The sequence below is a fragment of the Symphalangus syndactylus genome, chromosome 20 (genome assembly GCF_028878055.3).
Source record: "Symphalangus syndactylus isolate Jambi chromosome 20, NHGRI_mSymSyn1-v2.1_pri, whole genome shotgun sequence".
NCBI classification, from domain to species: Eukaryota; Metazoa; Chordata; class Mammalia; order Primates; family Hylobatidae; genus Symphalangus; species Symphalangus syndactylus.
In genome coordinates, this window is record NC_072442.2 from 53112846 (window position 1) to 53137484 (window position 24639).

General features: G+C 44.2%; 1 protein-coding gene across 2 annotated transcripts in view; it reads right to left on the reverse strand.

The window, feature by feature from the left end:
* The window catches only part of TRIM16 (tripartite motif containing 16), a 51720-nt gene extending 30786 nt beyond the window's left edge, over nucleotides 1-20934 (reverse strand). Inside the window, exons 1-3 of one of the 2 annotated variants that reach the window (XM_063629361.1) lie at nucleotides 20819-20934; nucleotides 19658-19779; nucleotides 17489-17577 (exon numbers count right to left, since the gene is read on the reverse strand). In XM_063629361.1, coding sequence (XP_063485431.1) covers nucleotides 17489-17577; nucleotides 19658-19691 — 123 coding nt within the window. In that variant the 5' untranslated portion in view covers nucleotides 19692-19779; nucleotides 20819-20934. Of the gene's footprint in view, nucleotides 1-13526; nucleotides 13569-17488; nucleotides 17578-19657; nucleotides 19780-20818 lie in introns of those variants that run through there. The other variant, XM_055256315.2, reaches the window with a different exon arrangement.
* Between the last annotated feature and the right edge of the window lie 3705 nt (nucleotides 20935-24639).

Consider the following 24639-nt stretch of genomic DNA (forward strand, 5'->3'; position numbering starts at 1 on the left):
CAAATAATCACACAAATCTAGTTACCTTTATGGGTTATGCCTAAAAATGTCAAAACAACCTACACATAATAAATGAAGTAAATCTTTAAAAAATCTGTAACAAATGTTCTCTTGCCCTGGGACAGGAGATGGTTTCCCAGGCCGGCTCCCCTGAGGCCATGAGCCAATTGTTGTTTCAGCACTGCTGGTTTTCTAGTACTTGGGCAGCTGTCCAGCTCCCAGTCAAAATGGGCACCTCTAATCATGCTATTTGCTGGGATACCACACATTCCAGGGAGCCGCACCCACCTTCAAAAAGGGCAGACTTATCTCAGGCCAGGTGTGAATGCCTCCAGGGCACTGAGAAGCAGCTCAGCAAGGCCAATGGCCAGGGCAGGGCAGGCCGGGTTTGCTGGGCAGGAGCACACAGGTAGGTAAGCCGACAGACACCTTCAGGTAGCAACAAGTTACAGGGTGGGGGTGAGGGTCCTCTTGTTTTTACTAGTGAGGTATAGCCCTTCAGTGTTGGAAGGAATCACAGAAAACCATCCCCTCCACCCTTCACCTTCCCAATATTTACTCAGAGGTTTGTTTTTTCTTTTTTTTAAACAATAAGTAAGGACCGCAGACCTAGACCCCTCAACAAAGGAAGGAAAAAACATTGTTCATTCAAGGGCCAAAAAATGTGCCCCTCCCTCGATTGCTGTGGCCAGGGCCAGAGGACAATGAGCCGGTTCCTCTATAAACAACAGTCTGCCTCAGCCAAGTCCTCTAGGGATGGCATATGTCTCAGCAGCCACTGAAGCTCAATTCTTCATTCCACTGAGACACTCATTTGCTCAAATGGTTTTGATTTCCACCTCACTGCTGAAAAACAGATGGTTAAACACTCCGTATTTCTATATCCCTGATTGTCTGCGTGGAGGAAGCCTAACATCTGTACGTGGGTTTCCTGGGATGAGAGGCAGCCCTCCTCCAAGCATGGTGCATAGACTCAGGAAGCAAATAAAGCAACAAGAATGCTCAAAAGAACACAGAGGGGCCTGGAGCGGTGCTCACACCTGTAATCCCAGCACTTTGGGAGGCCGAGGCGGGCGGATCACGAGGTCAGGAGATTGAGAACATCCTGGCTAATACGGTGAAACCCCACCTCTACTAAAAATACAAAAACTTAGCCAGGCATGGTGGCAGGCGCCTGTAGTCCCAGCTACTTGGGAGGCTGAGGCAGGAGAATGGCGTGAACCTGGGAGGCGGAGCTTGCAGTGAGCCAAGATCGCGCCGCTGCACTCCGGCCTGGGCGACAGAGTGAGAATCCATCTCAAAAAAAAAAAAAAAAAAAAAGAACACAGAGGGGCTATTGCCTCCATGACAGCGAAATAACCACTGCCTTGCCAAGAGTATTTTAGTAGGAAGGAAACAGGAATATTAATCAGAAAACTTGGTAAATGGTATATGTTATGGAGGGCTCCCAATATGGTCAGAAAGAAAATCTGGAGTTAGAAGTGTCAAGTGGTCAGAGTACTGATCCCAGCACCTTCTAGCTGTGTGACCTTTGTAAATAGCTTACCTCTCTGAATCTGTTTCCTCCTCTAAAATGGGGATGTAGTATCTGCTCCAATAAACTTACAACAACCTTACAAAAACCTTACGGTTTGTGAGAAAATGAAAGTGAACACATCACGCAAATGCAAAGGAACTTGTATGCTAATCTTATTATGGGCACAAACACAGCAGGATTTGAGGAGCTGAAGGCTCCTTCCAGCGAGTTCTCTTAAGCTGTGAGACAAGGAGCTGGCCAAGGATCACCCTTCTCTCTCTAAAATGTAAGAAACCCCAACTTTCCCAGAAGCCTGTCACATTTATAGGCAACATTCATATTTTGCAGCTCCTTTCCCTATGTACTAAGCAAGGGTCTCGGATCTGCCCAACCCCTCCTCTCAGTGTTTCCTGGAGTCCCTGGGGCACTGTCTTCCACTGGGCACCTTCTTCTCCTATCATTGCTGCCTCTGATGCCCTGCAGTCCAAATGGTGCCCAGGTTGCCCGGTAATGAAGTATAATATATTGTTAGTTAGATGAAGCCCAGAGCAAGGATGCTTACTACAATGTGTCCCTCTAATGTTACTGAAACTGCTCATTCTCTTTACTCAGAGCGTCTTTTCTACCTTAAGCTCCATGATGCCATGGAAGCTGGCTTGAGAGAAGACCCTAGTGATAGATTCTGGCCTACTTAGACCCACTTTCCCACTCTGACCCTGAAATTCTGAGGTGGAGCTAAGCTTCTAATTAACTCCTTCTCTCAGGATGCGTTTTCTATTAGGAGGACCGTGCTGGGGTGCCCCACAGGTGCACCACACAGGCCCAGGCATCTGAATCCCAAACTCAAGCTCTGTTTAAATACCTCCTGGAAGAAAATAGCTTTCTGTTTTTTCTTCCACAGTTTGGAAAACATTACCCTCCAACATCCATGCACTCCAGCTCCCAGGATGGGCTCTGTTTATCTGCACCAGACTTGGTTACTGCAGCCTGTCAGCCAGTGGTGACTGCTTCAGGGATAAAGAAGTCTTTGCAAATTTAAGCTGATGATACATGAAAAGAACATTGATGGAATTTCCTTGGCTCTTAAAAGAGATATCTGGAAAACCAGCCTCTTTCCCCATGAGGAGTCAGAAACGGGGACTCCCATTTGACTCCCAATGATGGAGTCAGAATTTAAATGCACACTTGTGACTCCAAAGCTTAAAAAGGCACTGTGGGGGACCTTCTTGTAGATCCTGGGATAGGAAGGGGCTGCTCCTGAGTCCCTCCAGTTTTCACGAATCCCAGATTCCTTAACACGACTTCACTGGGCTTTCTTTAAACCTCTTAGTTGATACTCACTCATTTCTTCTACTACTTACACACATTGCACACATTCTATTTTGAATCTCTTGGTTTTCCATTCTTAAATTTCATCTTTCCTATAGTTAGACCCTCAGAACATGCCAGCCTCAACTCCCAAAGAGCATTTCTAGCACAAAGCAGTTATTTTCATTCATGTGTTGTCTCGAGCTTGAGAGCAGATCTGCCTTTGAAACCTGCCACTGCTGCTGCCACCACCAGCACCATCATAGCTGACTACACATTCTGTGCAGGGACTCTGCTAAGCAGGGAATACATTATCTCCATGAGATAGGGTTTTACAGATGAGAAAACAGTAACTTAATGAGATTGAGTAACTGACCCAAACCCATACATTTGATATATGGTGGAGTCAGAATTCCAATGCACATTGGTGATTTCAGGGCCAGAAACAGTCTTGGTAGGCTACGTGGGGACATTCTGGCGAATTCCGGGATAGGGCAGGGCTACTCCTAGGTATCTTACAGTTGCTCAGTAGAGAGGGAGGTGGTGACTCACTAGCAGATTTGTGAGTTTCTTTAGACTTGGGCTGGTGGTGAAGAAGCTGGGCTGTGAACCCTCAGTTCCTAACTGACCTTCAGCTCTGTCTTCTTGGGAGCCTTCTCCTCCCCAAGAGAGGAGGACAAGGGCGCAATACCCCCTCAGGAACTGACATTTCTTCTTTCTCCTGAAACATCTTTCCTCATTTTAACTCTTTCCCAACCACCCAAGTGCTGTCTGGATATGTCCATTTGTCCCAGAGTCTGGCCTGGCCTGGCAGGTAACTTGGAAAACATTTGCACGTGCCACTGTCCTCTCCATTCAGGATCGCTTCATTCATTCATTATTTATTCTGCATCCATTAGATGCTGAACACTAGATACTTATTTGTGGAGGTCACAAAATAAGTAAAGAATATGATACACGCCCTGCCCATGAAGAGCACAGCTGCCAGTCCTATATTTACAATATCTCTGGAATTCCACCTTCCCTTCTAATTTGACTGATATTTCTGCTTCTCAGGCAGCAGCAGTCTTCTGGCAATCATGAGAACCAACGTGAGGACTAGGTCAGTAAGATGAGGATAAAGAAACAGAAAAATGGAAAGAGCCCCAGTGACACTGTTGAGCTGTTAAACTATCTAAACTGCTTGTTTTCAGGCTTTAAATCATGTAAGATAATGTGTCCATACTGCTCCAGCCGGAGGCATCCTAAATAGTACACTCCCTCCAGGTGCCAGGAAAGATGCCAAATAGCAGGCCCAAATTGTCTCCTTACAACTTGGGGTCCAAAACTCAAAAGGACCTGGTCCCTACCAGTCTCCATACAATGAATGCCATGAGAGAACTCTGGCTGATCCTGTTCACTCTGCTTGCCCACCCCTGGGTCAATCCCATGTCTGGTCAGATGCAGTGCTGTCATCAGCCCAGGATGCAGTATTGGGTTATGGGTCTCCCATGCGGCCACAGTGGAGGGCACTGTGTTTGACTAAAACCACATGTGTTGTGTACAGGCCCCACGGTGAATACAGGCAGACCTGCGCTCCAGCGTCATTCCCCCTCCTCCTCATGCCCTCGTTCCTTCCTTAGCCTCTGGCCTTCCTTCAATCCCTTGTCGTTTTCTCCTGTCTCTAGGCTTTTGCACATGAAAACACACTGCCAAACATTCTTCCCATCCTTCTTCACCAACCAAGCCACAATAAATAAAGCATTAGCACAGCATTAGATGGAACAGAGTCCAAAAATAGACTCATATATGTATATATTTCAACTCAGTGAGAAAGGGAGGAATTATTGAATAAAGACAGTTAGTTCAATTGGCTAGCTATGTTATCCTTAATTTACCCCATATTCAAAAAGAAACTACAGACAAAGCATTAATAAGCAAAATGTATAAGGAACTACTCCAAATTGATAAAAAGAAAGCAACCCAATAAAAAATGGAAAAAGGAAATGAATAGGCAGTTCACGGAAGAACTACAAATAACTGATAAACAGAAAAAATAAACATAGGAAAAGACATTCAACATTATTAAGAATGAAATATAATAAAATATATATTAAAAATAAAATCTTGATAGTATCCAATGTTAGGGAGAGAAAAAGGCACTCTGCTACACTGTTAGAGTATAAACTAGTACAGCCAATGCATCAATATTTTATTTCATTTTATTTTTTTTTGAGACAGAGTCTGGCTCTGTCCCCCAGGCTGGAGTGCAGTGGCACTATCTCGGCTCACTGCAAGCTCCGCCTCCCGGGTTCACACCATTCTCCTGCCTCAGCCTCCCAAGTAGCTGGGACTACAGGCGCCTGCCACCATGCCCTGCTAATTTTTTTTTTGTATTTTTAGTAGAGACAGGGTTTCACTATGTTGGCCAGGATGGTCTCAAACTCCTGACCTCATGATCCGCCCACCTCGGCTTCCCAAAGTGCTAGGATTACAGGCTTGAGCCACTGCGCCCGGCCCATCAATATTTTAAATGTACTCTGACCCAGCTCTCACATTTCCAGGAATGTATCCTACAGAAATAGCAGCATGACCATTGAATTGCCTGTATCAGGAAAAAAACTGGAAAGAACCCAAATGCCCATTAATAAGAATACATAGAAATTATAGGACATCCATACATCAGAACACAATGCATCCATTTAAAAAATGAGATACCTCTAAATTATTTTTAAAGATGTCTATGGTATAATGTTCAAAGTTGTGAGTTGAAAAACAAAGAGTACACTACTAGTTATGCATGCATACATATACACGCACAAGAAAAGAATCTAAAAAGATACACATCAATTCTAAAGGGTAGGATTTCAAGGGGGAGCTCAGGAACCACTTTCTTTTACTTATACACTTCTACAGTATACTATTTGATTCTGTCACAAAGAATATTTCACTTTTGTAATGTAAAAAACGTTTAAGTGTACTTTTTGAAAAAGAGAATAGATTCGCTATTACAATCAACTGCTCACAGTGAACTACTGTAGTTTAACATTGCAGCAGGAGGCTGTACCGCCACCTCGTGGGGATATACTGCCATAGTAAATTGCTTCTCTAAAAATTCCTGAATCTTAGTGCTACTGCCATTTTGGGTGGGACAATCCTTTTTTGTGGGGGCTGTCCCATGCATTGTAGGATGGTTAGCAGTATCCCTCGCCTCTATCCTCTAGGTGCCAGTAACACCCCCTCCCCCAATTGTGACAACCAAAACTGTCTCCAGACACTGGCAGTTTTCTCCCCTGGTTGAAAACTACTAATGTGAAAGAATGAGTCTTCTGAGTGGAAAGTAGGAAACAAAACGTGTTCATTCATTCACTCATAAGAAAATCACACCAGGTGAAGTCTTCATGAGCTAATTCCCTCATGTCAGTTAGAATGAGTGTTCTAACCCACAGGTGCATGCACACAGAATTATTTTCATAGCTTGAAGATATTCTGCAGTTTAAATTCAGTAACAAGAAAACCCATTTTCATCCAGTAAATCCCCAATTGCCACAGGGCAGAAGCAACAAGGATGCAAAGCCTGTCACATGTATCCAGACTCCATTCCCAGGCCCAGGGCAGGACTTCAAAGCACTCTGTACCATGGCCTCATCGCAGCGCTCCAGTCAATAACTACCACTAAATGTAAACCAGCTTCCTCCTGTCCCTCAATCAGCCACTAATTTCTCCCACTTCGAAGCGTCCCTATGACCATTGGTCTCCCAGATGCTCTCTATGGTCTACATGTCACAGAAAGGTCTTTTTTTTATGCAGGATTGGGAGGTCTGTGTAAGCTCAGCTCCGCTATCCACTGCCCTCACCCCAAATAGCATGGGCATATCATTTAACCTTTCCAGATCTCCATCTCCTCACTTGCAAAATAAAAGGCCCATATTATATATTCAAAGTTCCCTTTTGGTTCTAAAATCTATGAATAGGGATGATGACAAATGATCCACTGTAGGCTTTCTATACAATAGTATTTCCTCCACTAAGGATTATTCTACATACAATTAGGTTGGTGTTACTGGAATCTTTTTAATTTCTAGTGTTGGGATCCTATAAAAACCGTGATACTGAATAAGCAAAGAATTCTAAGCCATGCTTTCACTATACAGTTACTAGTATACATACAGTTACTATACATTCATACTATATACATATATACTATATTATATATACTACATATGTATATATACATACTATATATACTATACTATATATACATATATACTATATATACACATACATCTATAACTATATATACATATATACTATATATACACATACATATATACTATACTAGTATACATACACTATACATGTATAGTTACTAGTATATATACAGTTACTAGTATTTCTAGGGTTTTGTTTTTGTCACTGTGCATCATCTGATATCAATAATATACAAATGAATATTGTCTAATGTCTTCCCGCTTTCACTATAGTCACATTTATTCCAGGCCTAATATATGAAGCTGATTAAGGTTAAGTGGATTTTTTTTTTGGACTTAGATTAATCTGAAGTGCTTCTTAATTCACCGTGTTGCTGTATCCTAGCAATCTTCCTACTAGGATAAATTGGCATATCTTCTGATACGCCAACTTTGGCAAACCAAGGAAAAACACTCAGGGAGAGGAATAAACTAGCACACGAATGAACTGGCTGGGCCTCTAGATTCACTGAAGTCGTGCTCTTACACAAGGTTACTTCTGTAGTCAGCACGTAAGATGAAAACAGGGCAATACCAATATTGTCTTTATAAATCCTTGAATTTGCCCATAAAATACACCTAGTTTTGTGTATAGCTCTTATAATAACTCATGTATAAATAGATAAATAATAGAATTTTATACAGGTGTGCAAAACATAATTTTATAGTATTCTTAATTATACTTATTTATCTTTTGGTTTGGGGGGGATATCTTGGTGCATATAGGTGAACTCTTGTTAAGTAAAATGTAAGTAAGAGATGATTTTTCCTGAGATGTTTATCTCAAGCCACTGTATTTTGTATGGACGACTCTTGGCAAAACACAGCCAGCAGTCATCAAATATACGATATATATCTAACAGGTCAAAGTTCCTAGAAGAATGACTTTTCATTGAAAAACTCTATTTCATGTGATTTTTTTAACCATATGCAAGTACTATTTTGTGTAAAATCAGCAATGAAAGACCTAAACAAAGATAGATTTCCTTCATCATGATGATAATGATGTTAAAATCATGATCCCTGATGATGTTAAAATTGAGAATAAGGCCGGATATTAGTATCACATCAAAATTGTCATGTTTCATAGGCATATGTGAGTGATATGAATAGTGAGCAGCACTGGTATTCAGAGGAGGAGATTATTTTCAGTTACAGTGGACAAGAGGTGAGGGTGGAGGTGATACCTTAAGCTGGGTCCTAGAGGAGACTAACTTGCAAACTGAAAAGAGTGATAGCGTGACAATTGCCTCTTAACTTAAAGAAAACCTAAAAAGTATTAACGCCTCCTCCGAAAAGACACAAAGCCCTACTTTAATCACTAAATATCTCTTCCTGCAATCCTCATATCAAGCCTGGGGTCACCCTAGTTAGCTTACCACAACAGTGCAAATTATTCAGGATAATTTGCTTGGAGGAATTAATTTAATATATAAATTAATTTTCCCTTCACTGGACACGTATCAGCCAAGCATACAGGCAATTTTAACATATAAATTAGAAAATTAGACACTCATGATTTAAAAGCTAAAGAATCCAGATTACCTATCAAAAAGAGATCAAAATATCAGAACATGTACTATCTAAAGCTCCAAATCAAACCCCCGCCCCAGACTTTACCATAACCAAACAAACACACTGAACTTTAGCTTAGGCTGTAAAAGGAGAGGAATTATATTCTCCATCATGAAGGGTAAGTGTGGTCTACACTACAGCCCACGAGAGAGAATCCTGTTATAGAAATATCCAAATGCTGGGCGTGGCGGCTCATGCCAGTAATGCCAGCACTTCAGGAGGCTAAGGTGGGCAGACTGCTTGAGCTCGAGAGTTCAAGACCAGTCTGGGCAATATGGCAAAACACCATCTACCAAAAATACAAACCAATTAGCCGGGTGTGGTGACGTTTGCTTGTGGTCCCAGCTACTCAGGAGGCTGAGGTGGGAGGATCAAGGATCCTGGGAGTTCAAGGCTGCAGTGAGCTGTGATGGTGCCACTGCACTCCAGGCCCAGGCAATAGAGCAAAACCCTGTCTCAAACAAACAAACAAACAAATCCGAGAGGAGAGTAGAAGCATAGGCCATACTACTAACAGTACAGTCAGAGTAAACTGAAACAAAACCAAAAAGGCTCTGTAAGTCCCAGAGTCATAGCATTTCTAGAACTGTTCTGATTTCAAATATTTCATCACTATGATGTCCTCAAAATTTTAATATTTCTGGATCCAAATTATATTTAGGCTACAAGAGAATTACACCAGTTCACTACAGTACAATCCACAAATTCATACAATCCACCCACTCTAGGACAGACCTTTTGTTCAAGGACATCTGTCTTGAGTTTTTAGTTCTAAAACAAATTGCCACAGATGAGGCCTCTGAGGAAGCAACAATGGTTTTTACCAATCCAAAGCTAACTGGCTCCAGAAACAATGTTTGGAAATGACCTTGTTACCAATTGTTAACAAACATTACTTTAAGAAGTCCTATTCTAATGACAGACACTCTTACAGATGACCCTCCCGACCCCCTTTCGATTTCTTAAAGTTACTAAGGATTTTGGGCGTTTCAAAAATTATTTCCAGATATCACCATTTATGCAGAGTGATCTGTCTCACAGCTAATTTTCAGAACAAAAATCCTTTCTTCTCTAACTTCAGTTGTGTCTTCTGTAATTCAAGCCCTGTTGAATTTCAAGCTGCACTAACACCGACCTCTTTAAATAGAAGAGAAGGATAGGAAAGCAGGTGAGGAGAGAGAGTTCAGAATAGCCCTTTTAGTGAGAAAAATACAAAGCACAGAAATCTCAGGTTCTGGCTAGTACATTGGGAATGATATGGCAAAGTCAAGGGACTCCAATCCTATACAATTGGATCACTCTCAGGTAACTGAAATGCATCTAAAACAGGAAAAAAAAAAAAAGGCAGGGAAAATAATTCATGGAAACCTAAAAAGTGACTCTAACATCAATTTAAGCTTAGGAAGATTTGAAAGAAAAAAAAAGGTTGCATTTATGTGTTGAGTCACAGCGTAACCAAAAAATAATGCCTGGCTTTATTAGGTACACATAAAATTTCTTAGAGCCATATACAGGAATTTTCATCAGGCAGCCTCAAGTAACTTAATCAGGTGATAGTCTGATACAAATTCATATGACTATTTTTTTCTAAAATGTTTTCTAAAAGTGTTGACTCAATCTTCCCTAACTCTTCTGTTGGGATTGCATAATAGTTACTACCTAAGGCTGTCAGTTACCAAGGTAAAAGGTTCTTACTTTCTGAGAAGTGATAGCTATAATTTCAGCCTTAAGGAAGGGGAAAAAAAAGAAAATTGTAAGAAAGGGGAGATGGAAAAAGCAAAATAGATTCCTCATCAACAGAAGACACAATAGGCCGGGCGCGGTGGCTCACACCTGTAATCCCAGCACTTTGGGAGGCTGAAGCGAGCGGATCATGAGGTCAAGAGATCGAGACCATCCCGGCCAACATGGTGAAACCCCGTCTCTACTAAAAATACAAAAATTAGCTGGGCGTGGTGATGGGCGCCTGTAGTCCCAGCTACTCAGGAGGCTGAGGCAGGAGAATCACTTGAACCCGGGAGGCGGAGGTCACAGTGAGTTGAGATCGTGCCATTGCGCTCCAGCCTGGTGACAGAGTGAGACTCCGTCTCAAAAAAAAAAAAGAAGACACAATAACATTAAAGAGCTATTTTGAGATAAGTGAAAAAAAATTTTCTAAAAAGGTAGATGTAAGAGGTTGGCCTCATTTTTGATGTCTGGCCACTGACAGCATTTAAGCTTCCACCATTTTCTATTCTCCCTTCCCCCACACTGCCCCACTGCACACCTGGTGCTTTAGATACAGAAATCCATGGGCATCTCCTGAGCTCCCAGCACTGGCAGGAAGCTTGAATCCCTCAAGCCCACAGATCGAATGCTCTCCAGCCCCACTCCCTAGCCACTTTAAAGGCCCAGCCTCCTCTCTGTTCTTGACATTTTGGACCAGCTTTCATCTATCCTGCTCTCCCCAGAAACCCTGTGTATGAATAGTAAACTTTCAAGTTCTCTTGATGTGTGAAATGTCATCAGTCTTGACATCTGGCCCATTAACTGGGTCCCTCATCTTCTGGGGGTTGATCACAAAACAGTGGGATGAGGTAAAGCAGACAAAAGCTGCCCACAGGAGGGTATGAGCTGGGGGCAGGAATGACTACAGATTAAGGCAAAGTTTTATAGGAAGGTGGTATTAGGATATGTAATTAGCTATGAGCTTCTCTACTTCGTTTGGACACGGCACTATTTCCATCAGTACAAGAAGGGGCAACAAGCTCAGTTCTGCACAACTAGAATTTCTTGGCTTATTCCTGAGGCCAGGGAAGGGGGGTAAAATCACTGCATGGTGACATCAGTCATTTCAGGTACAGATAAAAATACACACATATACGTATAAAAATTGAGCTTTAGAGTCTATTAGGCTATTCCAGATTTCAGTTCAGTGTTTCTTCACTTGGATTTGTGATATTCTGATAGCTTTGCAAGAGAAAATAACCAGGGTAGGAGAGGGGGGATTTTCATCCCTTAAAATATAATAAAGCATCGCCACTGTAACAACCTATAAAAGTATAATTCTTTGGTATTTAACAAAATGAAGAGTCTGAGTGGATTTGTCCAGACATTCGGGGAAATTCTCCACTGTGAAGTCTCTGGTGTCTAATGAGGGCTGAACTACACCTGAAAGCTCTGCCACATTTATGTGACAGAGCTCAATACTGGAGAAAAACCCTGCAAGTGTAAAGAATGTAGTGAAGCCTTCAGTCAGAGCTCAACTCTTACAAAACATACAAAAGTCTGCACTGGAGAGAAACCCTACACCTGTAAAGACTGTGGGAAGGCCTTCAGCCAGAGTTCATCTCTTACCCAGCATCAGAGGGTTCATACTGGAAAGAAACCATTTGATTGTCCGGAGTGTGGGAAAGCCTTCAGTAGAAGCGCCCATGTTACTCAACATCAGAGGATCCACACTGGAGAGAAGCCCTGTGTATATATACATACATACGTGTATATATATACACGTGTGTGTGTGTGTGTGTGTGTATATACATGTATGTGTACATACACATACATATTTGCATATATAGTATAAAAATATGGATACTATATACTATACATATATGTATTTTTTTTTGCAGATACTTGAATGTTTGTGTTCATTAGGGTTCTAGGCTCTCTTGTAACTCTTTTTGTGCTCTTTGGGTGATATTATCCACTCCCATGGCTTCAATTATCACCCATTCTCAGGCAACTCCCAAATCTGTACCACCAGTTAAGATCTCTTTCCTTTACTAAGATACATTTGGCATGTTGGCCTTATATTCATCTAGCTTCCAGACATCACCACTTAGAGCAGGTTTTCTCAACTGCAGCACTATTGACGTTTTAGACAGACAAGTCTTTGTGTGGGGCCCTGTCCTGTGCATTGCAGGATGTTTAGCAGCATCCCTGGACTCTACTCACGAGATGCCCATAGCACACTTCGGACATCGCCAAATGTCCCCTGGGGGGCAAACTTGCCCCTGGTTAAGAACCACTTGTTTAGACTTATTATAGACACTTCAAACAACCTAAGATAAACCGAACTCATCTTCCACCCCCTAAATTTGCTACTTCTCCTGTGTTTTCCATCTCAGGAAAGAGAACTTCCATTCACCTACACATCCAAACCAGAAACCTGAGAATTTTTTCTTTTTTTTTTTTTTTGAGATAGAGTCTCGCTCTGTTGCCCAGGCTGGAGTGCAGTGGCGTGATCTCGGCTCGCTGCAAGCTCCACCTCCTGGGTTCACGCCATTCTCCTGCCTCAACCTCCCAAGTAGCTGGGACTACAGGCGCCCGCCACCACACCTGGCTAATTTTTCGTATTTTTAGTACAGACGGGGTTTCACTGTGTTAGCCAGGATGGTCTCGATCTCCTGACCTCGTGATCCGCCCGCCTCGGCCTCCCAAAGTGCTGGGACTACAGGCGTGAGCCACCGCACCTGGCCGAAACCTGAAAATTTTCTTTGTTACTCCCTCCCCTCTCAAATCTACACAACAAATTATGTCAATTTTATATCCTTAAAATTATTCAAATTCTTTCCTTCTCTTCATATTTCTTATATAGCAGAAAACTAGGTAGGATGAGGACAGAATAAATGAAGAAGTGATTCCAGCTACTAAAGAGGAAACCGGAATAGCCTCATAAAATGTCTCAGGATGAGGCACAAAGCTGATCTCTGGATCATGTGTTGGGCTTATAACTTTAAGGAGGAAGTATCTCTTCCTTGAGTCTGGGAAGAAATAGAGGGGTAAGCTCTTAGGATTCTGATGTGGTCAAGTGAAGATGAGACTGCAGGGGGATTCGACATTTTCTACAGGCCCGGAGGATTTGGGAAGAACCCCTAACTCTTATTTCTAAAGATGCAATCCGCCTTGTTCTCACTTACGTGTACAGCTGCTTCTTGGCACCTCTCCCTCCTGCATTTGCGTTCGTGGGTTTAACACTTCTTCCAACTGAGAGATGATACCAGGTTTGGAAAATGGAAATCCTATTCAAAAGATACAAACAGAATGTAATTTTAAGTTCAAAAGAGAAAGGACCACTCTATTCTCAGTCCCACTCTGTTGCATTTTAGAGAGGAGAAAACGAAATAACTAATTGTCAAAAGCAATTAAATAATTTCTACCCAAGTAGAGTGAGAAACAGTTTAAGGACCTGATCTGGATTCTGTGGGGGAAAATAACCAAAGCCTCATTTGTTATCACCCCCTAATAGAAGCAAGGGAATCTTTAGAAGGCAAAGGTATCCTGAAAGGTCAATCTGGGGTGGAAGGACCCAGGCTTACCCAAGGAGACCAGGTTCCCACAGTTCTCCAGCATTACATCCCTGTACAAGACTCCCTGAGCAGGGTCCAGTTCTCTCCATTCTTCCTCAGCGAAGTTCACAGCCACATCCTTGAATGACACAAAGCCCTGAAACACCTGCATGGGGTTCTGAAGAAAAAGTTAAATTAGGCGTAATTAGGGGAGACTGATGGGATGGAGAGGAAACAGATTAAACTATGTTCACAGTGTCAAAGACAAGATTTTATTGACTCGTATATTAAAGAATCTTAAAATCTTAAAATGCGTATACCCCTTTGACATAATTTGATAGTTTTGTTTTACAGCAATTTTATATATAGAACTCAATTATAAGGCCGGGCACGGTGGCTCACGCTTGTAATCCCAGCACTTTGGGAGGCCGAGGCGGGCGGATCACGAGGTCAGGAGATCGAGACCACGGTGAAACCCCGTCTGTACTAAAAATACAAAAAAATTAGCCAGGCGTGGTGGCGGGCGCCTGTAGTCCCAGCTACTTGGAGAGGCTGAGGCAGGAGAATGGCGTGAACCCGGGAGGCGGAGCTTGCAGTGAGCCGAGATTGCGCCACTGCACTCCAGCCTGGGTGACAGAGCGAGACTCCGTCTCAAAAAAAAAAAAAAAAAAAGAGAAAACTATCGGCCAGGTGCAGTGGCTCATGCCTGTAATCCCAGCACTTTGGGAGGCCGAGGCGGGCGGATCACAAGGTCAGGAGATCGAGACCATCCTGGCTAACACAGTGAAACCCCATCTATAAATACAAAAAAAACTAGCCAGACATGGTGGTGGGCGCCTATAGTCCCAGCTACTCAGGAGGCTGACGCAGGAGAATGGTGTGAACCCAGGAGGCGGAGCTTGCAGTGAGCCGAGATCACGTCACTGCACTCCAGCCTGGGCAACAGAGCGAGACTCTGTCTCAAAAAAAAAAAAAAAAAGAAAACTATCAGAAATATGGAGAGTTATAAACAAAGAATCACATCTATTTATACCTTACAATAGCAAAATAGCAAAATCGTTCTAAATAACCTAAATGTTTGAGAACAGTGCTAGGAGCTGCTAACTGTCCGTGAAAATATACCTCCTCCCCTCCTTTCCAGGTATACAAACATTTCTCAGCCTCCTCTGTAGTTAGACCTGGCCATGAAATCCTAACCAATGGAATGCAAGCAGAAGTGATGTGCGCCCTTTCCAGGCCTGACTCACGTATATTCCTCCATGTTGTTTTCCCCTTCTGACTGGCTGGTAGGGCCATGAGCCCCAGAGTGAGTTTGGAAGCCATGTGGTAAAGAGGCTAGAGCTTCAGACAGCTCAGGTCCCTGAATGGCCATCCTATCAATCTATATACCTAGTCACATGGCTATGACAGCAAACAATACACTTATATTGTATTAAGGCCATATATATTTTGGGTCTATTGGTTACAACAGTTATTAGTAAGCCAACCCAAACTAATTCGGAAATTGGCACCTTCAAGTGGGAGGTATCATAATAAAAAGTTCAAATACACAGGTGGCATTGGATTGACAGTCAGGTGGCACGCTTCAAAGAAAAGAATATTTAAGGCTGGAAAAATCCAGACTCTCTTTTTTTTTTTTTTTTGAGACGGAGTCTCACTCTGTTGCTGGAGTGCAGTGGCCGTGATGATCTCGGCTCACTGCAACCTCCACCTCCCACGTTTAAGCGATTCTCCTGCCTCAGCCTCACGAGTAGCTGGGACTACAGGCGTGAGCCACCATGCCCAGCTACTTTTTTTTGTATTTTTAGTAGAAACAGGGTCTCACCATGTTGTCCAGGCTGGTCACGAACTCCTGACCTCAGGTGATCTGCCCACCTCGGCCTCCCAAAGTGCTGGGATTACAGGCATGAGCCACTGCATCCAGCCAAAAGACGCAGACTCTTAATATACACTAACAAACTAATTAGCAACTATGAGGGCAGGGCAAATGCTCACTGGGCCCGTGGCTCTAGAACAGGTTGGAAAGCGCCAGAACGCTCTTTGTGTAGAATGCTCCTGGATACGTTTGGCCAAGAAAGAATGAGTTAAGTTCAGGAAACAATGTGTCAATTTTCAAGCCAAAACAAAAGAGAATAGAGTGCAGAAATCTGAGGCCTCACGTGGTTGGAAAAGTAAACTGTTTCTAGATCTCATACAGTGGGAAGTAAGTCTAACAAGAGCTTTGAGCCCATTACACCTATTAACTAAACAAAGTGATTTAGCCCTGCAAAAAAAAGTCAGATTAAGGATGTGGCCTTCCCACCCAAGCCTATTGTTCAGCTGGCCTTAAGGTTATCTTCAGTTAAGTTGAGAGAGACACATCGTAAGTAAGAAAATAAGAAATAGGCCAAGCTGGCCAGGCGCGGTGGCTCACGCCTGTAATCCCAGCACTTTGGGAGGCCGAGGCGGGTGGATCACAAGGTCAGGAGATCGAGACCATCCTGGCTAACACGGTGAAACCCTGTCTCTACTAAAAATACAAACAATTAGCCGGGCACGGTGGTGGGCGCCTGTAGTCCCAGCTACTCGGGAGGCTGAGGCAGGAGAATGGCGTGAACCTGGGAGGCGGAGCTTGCAGTGAGCCGAGATCGCACCACTGCACTCCAGCCTGGGCGACAAAGCAAGACTCTGTCTCAAAAAAAAAAAAAAAAAAAAGCAAGAAGCCAAGCTTGAGAATTATATCTAGGAAAGAACTTTGAGTATAAGAAGGCTTTAAGTTTTTGTGGAACAACACCTCCGTGATTTCAATGTACTGACTTCTTTCCTGTGCCAGAGGAATCAGTATCTTGCTTTGATTCTAAGTCATTTATGTCACTAACTTTCTATAAATCTTTCAAGAATCTCAGCCTTCAGGGCCCACATCAAATCTCACTACTTTCATTAGCCTAGGAGCTGCTTAAAAGAACTTTAAAATGCTAGTTGAATGAATAAAACCTTCCTAAATCTCTCTCAGCCAGACACATTTGCTCCTGCTCCTCCAAGTCCATACAGCATTTTCCCTAAAACATTTTATTATTGAGTAGGCCCTTAATAATAAGGCCCTTAATAATAATAAATCTGCTGGTTTGTGCCACATAGATTTGTGTAGAACTTTTCTCCCCAAAATATTCTAAGCAGATGGAAGCAAGAAATGCCTCACGTGCCTTTACCTATCTACGCCAAATGTCTCAAGTGAACGAAAAGCAGCTTGATTCCCACCCAACCATGTTCTAGGAGTCATGCTCCTCAATTATCTGCTAAAGAGGCCTCATTCCCACCCCGCCCCCACCATCCTTTCTCTACACTGCCAACTGATGGGCGAGGCTACCAAGCCTCCTGACTTTCACTCCTACTGCCATACAACTGAGGAACACTCAAACACCATCTCGTTGGCAGTCCATCCCACCCGCTTGATCCTTTCCTTTCAAACTGCTGTGGCTAATGTGGTTGACAAGCTTCATGCTAAGAGAAAGAAATTTGCCTCAGGAATTAAAATAAGATTTCCGAGAAGAGAGGAAAATCCCCAACTCAATTAAAATAAAATTTCCGAGAAGAGAGGGAAATCCCCAACTCACCTGGGACTCTGCTGTCTGGCAAAGAGCAGCCATATTTTCCTTCTCAAGATACTCCTTTTGGGAAAGGGCAGGGTCCTCAGAGGGCAGAACTGGAAGGAAATCGACATAAAGGAACCTGGTTTATCTTTATGTATCTCAAACCTATGAATTTAGAAACAGCCACTTATGACAAAATGTGCCTGTGACCTTGGCTGTCCATAGCTTGAAGGATTTTACAGACATCTATGTAATGAGACTTCAAAGATAATCTCAGAGGATAGAATGAACATAAACTTAGGGAAAGGTATGCTTAACTGGGCTCAGGATCTGCATGAGCCACTGCTCTGAAAAACAAGGTTCCCTGGGACCAAAAAACCCTAAAACAAAACACGAAGTGCAATGTTACAGTTGGAGAGGTGCTTAAAGACCTCCAGGCTCAACTCCTTTATTCACAAATGGAGAAAGTGACCAATTTTATAGAACAAGAAAAAGGGAGTCACAGCAGCAAAAGACAGCAGTGCCCACCCCAGCAGTCATGGTCATAGACACCTTTAGCCACCCCATCATGAGTATTCCAGGCCCACGGTGAGTCTGTGGCCATCTCAGGCCTGTTACACCACACACGCTCCACTAAATTGCATGTGTCGTATCATTCACCACTGCATCCTAAGCACCAAGCACAGTGTACTTGGCAGACAGCAGTCCCTAAGTATTGTGAATGAATTAATGAATGAGCCCCAAATTCCCTTGATCTGATTCTATGCCCAACAAGCAACCTTCTGCTCATAATTTACTTCTCCATTTTGATTTTTTTGCCTGTAGGGAGAGAACTGCTGATCCTATTACCTTTGAGCATCTCTTTGTGCTTATCTCCAGGTAGTAGAGTTACATGCTATTTATCGTATTCTACATATCATTCTATATTTTCCTGATATTTTACAGTTTATTATTTCCTCAATCCTCTCTCCACCCATCTCCAAAAAGCAGTACTTAAACCTCCTTGTGGATTTGTTTGGGGGAAGAAGTAGTTCTTTTAGGCCTCTTATCAAGTACAGGGTTTCACAATTTTGTAGAATTCATTCCTCCTGTAATCCTTTGTCATTGGAACTCTGGCTCTGCAGTCTGCCTGCCTGCTGCCTTTACATTCTGGCACTGTATAACCATAGCCAAGTTTCTTCTGGGCTTCAGTTTCCTAATTTTAAAAAAGAGAATATAATGGTACCTACGTTGCTACAATGTGCGTTAATGCACATAAACGGCCCAAACCAGTACCTGGTACAGAATAAGCACTCAGGAAAGGTCATTTAATCATCAGTTAATTATTATTCTCAATATTTTCTGCATATGAACATTAACAAAGACTTTATGGCACTTTCTTTCTATACTTTGTTTTACGAGGAAAAAAAGGTATGATCAATACATTTGGTCATACTCCCAAATCCCAACTTCCCCACAAGATGCCTGTCCCCTCCCTGTACTGGACACTGACAATCAGTGGGGGCTAAGGTAGAGTTCCTTAGAGTTAGGAACTCCTAAGTTCCAGGACTTCCAGAAATCAGAGGGCCTGAGGGCAGGATATTATAGGAAAGTCAAACAGACTAGAGATAGACTATGGAAGTCCCTTCTAATCTGGGGCATCCCTTTGTATCTCCTTAAGAGAAAGCACTTTTTAAGAGAAAACTGAAGGAGAGCCAAGGAGCAGTCTCTAATTCCGCCAGAAATGAGCAGCAGGGCCACGGACCCTGGGGACGCAGGCCCCAGCTCCAGCCCTGAGCTCATAGAAGGTTCAAGGGACTAGGGCTCTCCCATGTGCTATAATGCCAAATCAAATCATCAGCCTCTCCATACCTATTTCTTTCTCCTCTTCCAAGGAGTCTGACTTATCCCCCCTCATCCTTCAGAAAGGCAGGTGGTATAACGGAAAGAGTACGGAAGTAAGGTATCTTGTTTTTTCAGAGTTTCAAATTAAAAGGGAATGATATTAGTAAAATCACTACCATTCTTCGCACACTCACTAGGTGCTTTCCATAAATCACTATTTATAGATGAGGAAACTGTTAACTCGCCCAAGGTCTCTGTGCTGCCCACACACATTTTACAAGGTTGCTGTACAGAAAAACTAAAACGAGGTTGTGTGTGCACACTGTAGATTCTCGGCTAATGGCAGGACCCTTTATTTCTATTTCTTACCTCTGTTCTGGAGTTTGCAGGTCCAATCCTCCATAATCACAGCCTTTGCGTCACTATTTGGGTGTAGCAACCTTTCCGTTCTCCACGTATCTTCCTGGGAATTGCCAGCATTCTCCCAGAAACTGTGGCAAGAGGTTCTGGATTGAAGTTTTCCCCTTTTTCATTGTATTTCTTTTTTCATTCTCTGAGACTGTACTCAGAACGCAGTCTGACGCAGTATCTTTCGAGCTAAAGCTAAACTCAAGAACTTCAGCAGCCATTTAATCTTCAGGAAGCCCTAAACACTGGCAAGTCTCAGTACCTTTATACCACCAGGGCCCTGCAGAGTCAGACACTGGGAACATAGACAGTTAGTTACAGACAACAGTAAAGATACTGTGCCTGATGAATACAAACGTGCAGGGTGGTGGAAAGTGCCCTGCTGGGAGTGCCTGGATTCTAATTTCCACTATGTGCTAGCTGGCTGGGTGACCTACAAGTTACTTTTCATTTTTGGGTGTTTCCTTCCTACGTACAAATGGGGAGATGGATGCCTACTATTAATAAAAGCGACAAGCGATTGATCCCTTACTTGGTGTCTGGCCCTGTGTCAACTGTTGCATGTCAAAATTCCATTTAATCCTCACAACCACCACTTAAAAGTAGGTACAACAAACCTCAAATTACAGGTAAAGAACACGAGACACAGAGAGTAACCTGCCTACACTCACCATCAGAGCAATACCACTCTCTGAAAATGTGGATAAACGGATCTCTGATATCCATCCCCTCCCACGTTCACACTGTCAGTCTATAAAACGGTTCCACCACACTGCAGGCTGCAGAGACATAAGGGAAGCGTTGGTGCCTAACCTGGCCCTGGTACAGGAGCCTTGGGCGCTACCTGCCTCACTTTCCAACCAAATGCTCCAGGCTATGCGGCCCCTCAGCCGGTTTCCAAGCAAACGACCCGGAAGTGTCTCGGATAAGAAACACACATACACCCCACTCCCACACACACAAAACTCAAAGACACGCTCCAGGGGCAGAGGGGGCGCGTCAAGGTGGCCGAACCCTAGCTCCAGCAGAAGGAATTACAGTCAGATCAGCGGGCCCGGGGAGAGGCCCAAAAGGGAGCAGCCGGGACCCCAAGTCTGACAATCCACTGCTGAACACACATACCCTGTCCAGCGTCTGCTCCTCCCCTGTCCAGACACAGGGAGGGTCTCTGCTCGGGGTGACAGGGAGGACACAGACCCGCCACGCGCAGAGCTCCTCCAGAGAAAGGGGCCGGAAGCGGAAGTGCGCGCCGAGGCTCCTGGGAAACGTAGTCCGGAGCGGCCCGGGCGACAGAGCGAGATTCTCTCTCAAAACAAAAACAAAACAAAAAAACTAAACAATGTTAAAAGTGAAGTTATAGAGCAGAATTTTTTTTTTCTTTGAGACGGAGTCTCGCTCTGTCGTCAGACAAGAGTGCAGTGGCGCGATCTCGGCTCACTGCAACCTCCGCCTCCCGGGTTCAAGCGATTCTCCTCCTCAGACTCCCGAGTAGCTGAGATTACAGGCGCCCGCCACCATGCCCAACTAATTTTTTTATAATTTTAGTAGAGACCAGGGTTTCACCGTTTTGGCTAGGCTGACCTCGAACTCCTGACCTCAGGTGATCCACTCACCTTGGCCTCCCAAAGTGCTGGGATTACAGGCATCAGCCACCACACCTGGCCCAAAAATTGTTTCTTATGCTTGATCTAGTCTGCTGTTAGAGTCTTGATTGTATTTTTCATTTAATTCACTGTATTCTTCAGTTCTAAGTTTTCTGTGTGGTTCTTTTTTATATCTCTGTTAAATTTCTCATTCAAATTATGAATTTTCTTGATTTCATTGAGTTTTGTAACTGTATGCTCTTGAATTCCACTGTTTCCTTAAGATTATTATTTTAAATTCTTTTTCTGGAACTTTGTATATTTTCTTTTTTTCTTTTTCTTTTTTTCTTTTTTGAGACAGAGTCTCGTTCTGTCGCCCAGGCTGGAGTGCAGTGGCTCAATCATCTCAGCTCACTGCAAGCTCTGCCTCCCGGGTTCATGCCATTCTCCTGCCTCAGCCTCCCGAGTAGCTGGGACTATAGGCGCACACCACCACGCCCAGCTAATTTTTTTTTTTTTTGTATTTTTAGTAGAGACACGGTTTCACCGTCTTAGCCAGGATGGTCTTGATCTCCTGACCTCATGATCCGCCCGCCTCAGCCTCCCAAAGTGCTGGGATTACAGGCGTGAGCCACTGCACCCAGCTGGAACTTTGTATATTTTCTTATGATTGGCATCTGTTACTGGAAATTATTGTGTTCTTTTGGAGGTGTTATGCTCTTTGCTTTTTCATGTTTCATGTGTTTCTACATTTTTCTTTCTTTCTTTCTTTCTTTTTCTTTCTTTTCTTTCCTTTTTTTTTGACAGAGTCTTGCTCTGTCGGCTGGAGTGCAGTGGTGAGATCTTGGCTCATGGCAACCTCTGCCTCCCGCATTCAAGGGATTCTCCTGCCACAGCCTCCAGAATAGCTGAGGTTACAGGCATGTGCTGCCATGCCAGGCTAATTTTTGTATTTTTAGTAGAGACAGGGTTTCACCATTTTGGCCAGGCTGGTCTAGAACTCCTGAATGAACTCAAGCTATCTGCCCATCTCAGCCTCCCAAAGTGCTGGGATTACAGGCGTGAGCCACTGCAGCCAGCTCTACATTGATTTACACACATATGATGAAACAATCACCTCTTCCAATTTCATGGAGTAGGTTCTGTAGGGAAAGATTTATTCATATGGGTCTTGGGGTGTTGCTTCAATGGAGTGTGTTGGCTTTCGTTCTAGGTGGATGCAGTAGTGTATTCTCTATGTAAGTTTCTTCAGCTGTAATACATGCTAGTGACGGGCCGGGTGCAGTGGCTCACTCCTGTAATCCCAATCCTTTGGGAGGCTGAGGCAGGTGGATCATGAGGTCAGAAGTTCGAGAGCAGCCTGGCCAAGATGGTGAAACCCCATCTCTATAAAAATACAAAAATTAGCCAGGAGCGATGGCAGGCACCTGTAATCCCAGCTACTCGGGAGGCTGAGGCAGGAGAATCACTGGAACCCAGGAGGCGGAGGTTGGAGGTTGCAGTGAGCCGAGATCATGCTACTGCACTCTAGCCTGGGTGACAGACAAAGACTCAGTCTCAAAAAAAAAAAAATGCTAGTGACATTTGTGAATGTCTCAGTGGCATAGGCTAAGAGGTGGTGATGGCGGTCATGTGGCTTTTGCACAGGGGTGTTTCTCAAGTCAGGGGCTCATGTGTGCCCATGGTGGGTCAGCCAACTTGGAGTCTGGCTCACTGGGGTTGGGGCTATGGGACTGTTAACTCTGGGTGGGGACATGAATGCGTCGTTGCTTGGCCAGCCTAGAGGGTGCCTGCCAGTGGTGGCCTGTGGCACTGTTTCTCAGACCCTGGACACAGGCGCACAGCTGCTTGGCTGTCCTCGGAGCATGTCTTCTAGGCGAAGCCTGTGGGGCTGTTACTTAGGCTTGCAACAAAGGCACAAAGCTGCTTGGCTGGCCGGGAGATGTGTGTCCTGGAGTGGCCTATGAGACTGTTTCTCAGGCCTGGGATGTAGGCACACTACTCAGCTGACCTGGGGGGGTGTCTGCCTGGGGCAGCCTGTGAAGCTGTTTCTCAGGCCCTGAACAGACACATGGCTTCTGAGCGGGCCTGGGTGCATGTCTGCTAAGCATGGCCCACAGGGTTTTTCTCAGGTTCAGGATGTGGGCTCATAGCTTCTTGGTTGGCCAGGGGTGGCCTGAAAGGCTTTTTCAGGCTGGGAATGTGGGGGTACAGCTACTGGATCACCCTTAGGGTGTGCCTTCCAGGGGCACCCTGTGGGATTGTTTCTCAGGCCTGGGATGTGGTTGGACAGCTGGTCAGCCAGACTAAAGGGCATGTCTGCAGGAAGCGAGCCACAATGCTGCATCATAGGCCCTGATCACGGGTGTGGGGCCTTTGGGCAGGACAAGGGCATGTCAACAATGGGAGTGGGTACCACAGCGTTGTTTCTCAGGCTGTGGGCACAGAAGTATAGCCATTCTGCTGACAGAGCAGCATGTCAGCTGCTTGGTGGCTCAGGGACCTCTTCTGCTTTGTGGATGGTGGTCAGCAGTTTGGCCGGCTCAAGAGCATATTTGCCCTGGGTGGGATTGCCACATGGTTCCTCTGTCTCAAAGTACAGATGGTTGGGGTCGTCTTCTCTGTTGTGCAGGACCAGAATCACAGTTGGTCCTAAGCCCAATCTATGCACAGTGGGATTATGGAGTTTAGCCACCCTTGTGAGATTTGTAGAAAGAAGATGGGGCCCTGATGCTGCAGAGGTGCAGTGGCTACTGACCCCACAGGACGGTGCACTCCAGAGGTGGCTGTAGTCTCAAGATGGCACAGCGCTGCTGATGCCACAGCTTGGCTCACAATGGGTGAGTGGAGGTTGGGAGCACATACTTTCTGTTCCTAATCCAGAGCAGTGCAGTAGCAAGAATTTCAACAGGTCTCTAAACTAGGTTCAGGGCTTTCAAGGACTGTGGCATTCTCCTGTAGTAAGGACTGTGGGTAAGGCAGTGGTGGCTGGTGGAGTTGTTCTGCTTACCTTTTTCCTGTAAGGGGAAGTCCCTCCTGTCTCCAGGCTGATTGAAGCTGGGTCGGGGAGTGGGGCTGCAGAGGCTGGGTAACTCTGCACTGCTCTCCTGGATTTCCAATCACCTCAGCTGCCTCTCCACTCCCCCACTGCACTCCAGTGCTTTCCCTTCAACATTTCAGTAAAGTTTTAGCTGTTTTACCTGTTTATTCATCGCCTTGGTCCTTCCTGGATAGGAGGAGCCGAGGCAAGATCCATACATTTCTAGTCAGCCATCTTGCTCTATTTCCAGCTATCTCTTTGTTATAAACTATTTTTTTCAAGGTTTCTTGTTGATTTATTATAGCTGTTTCATAATCCAC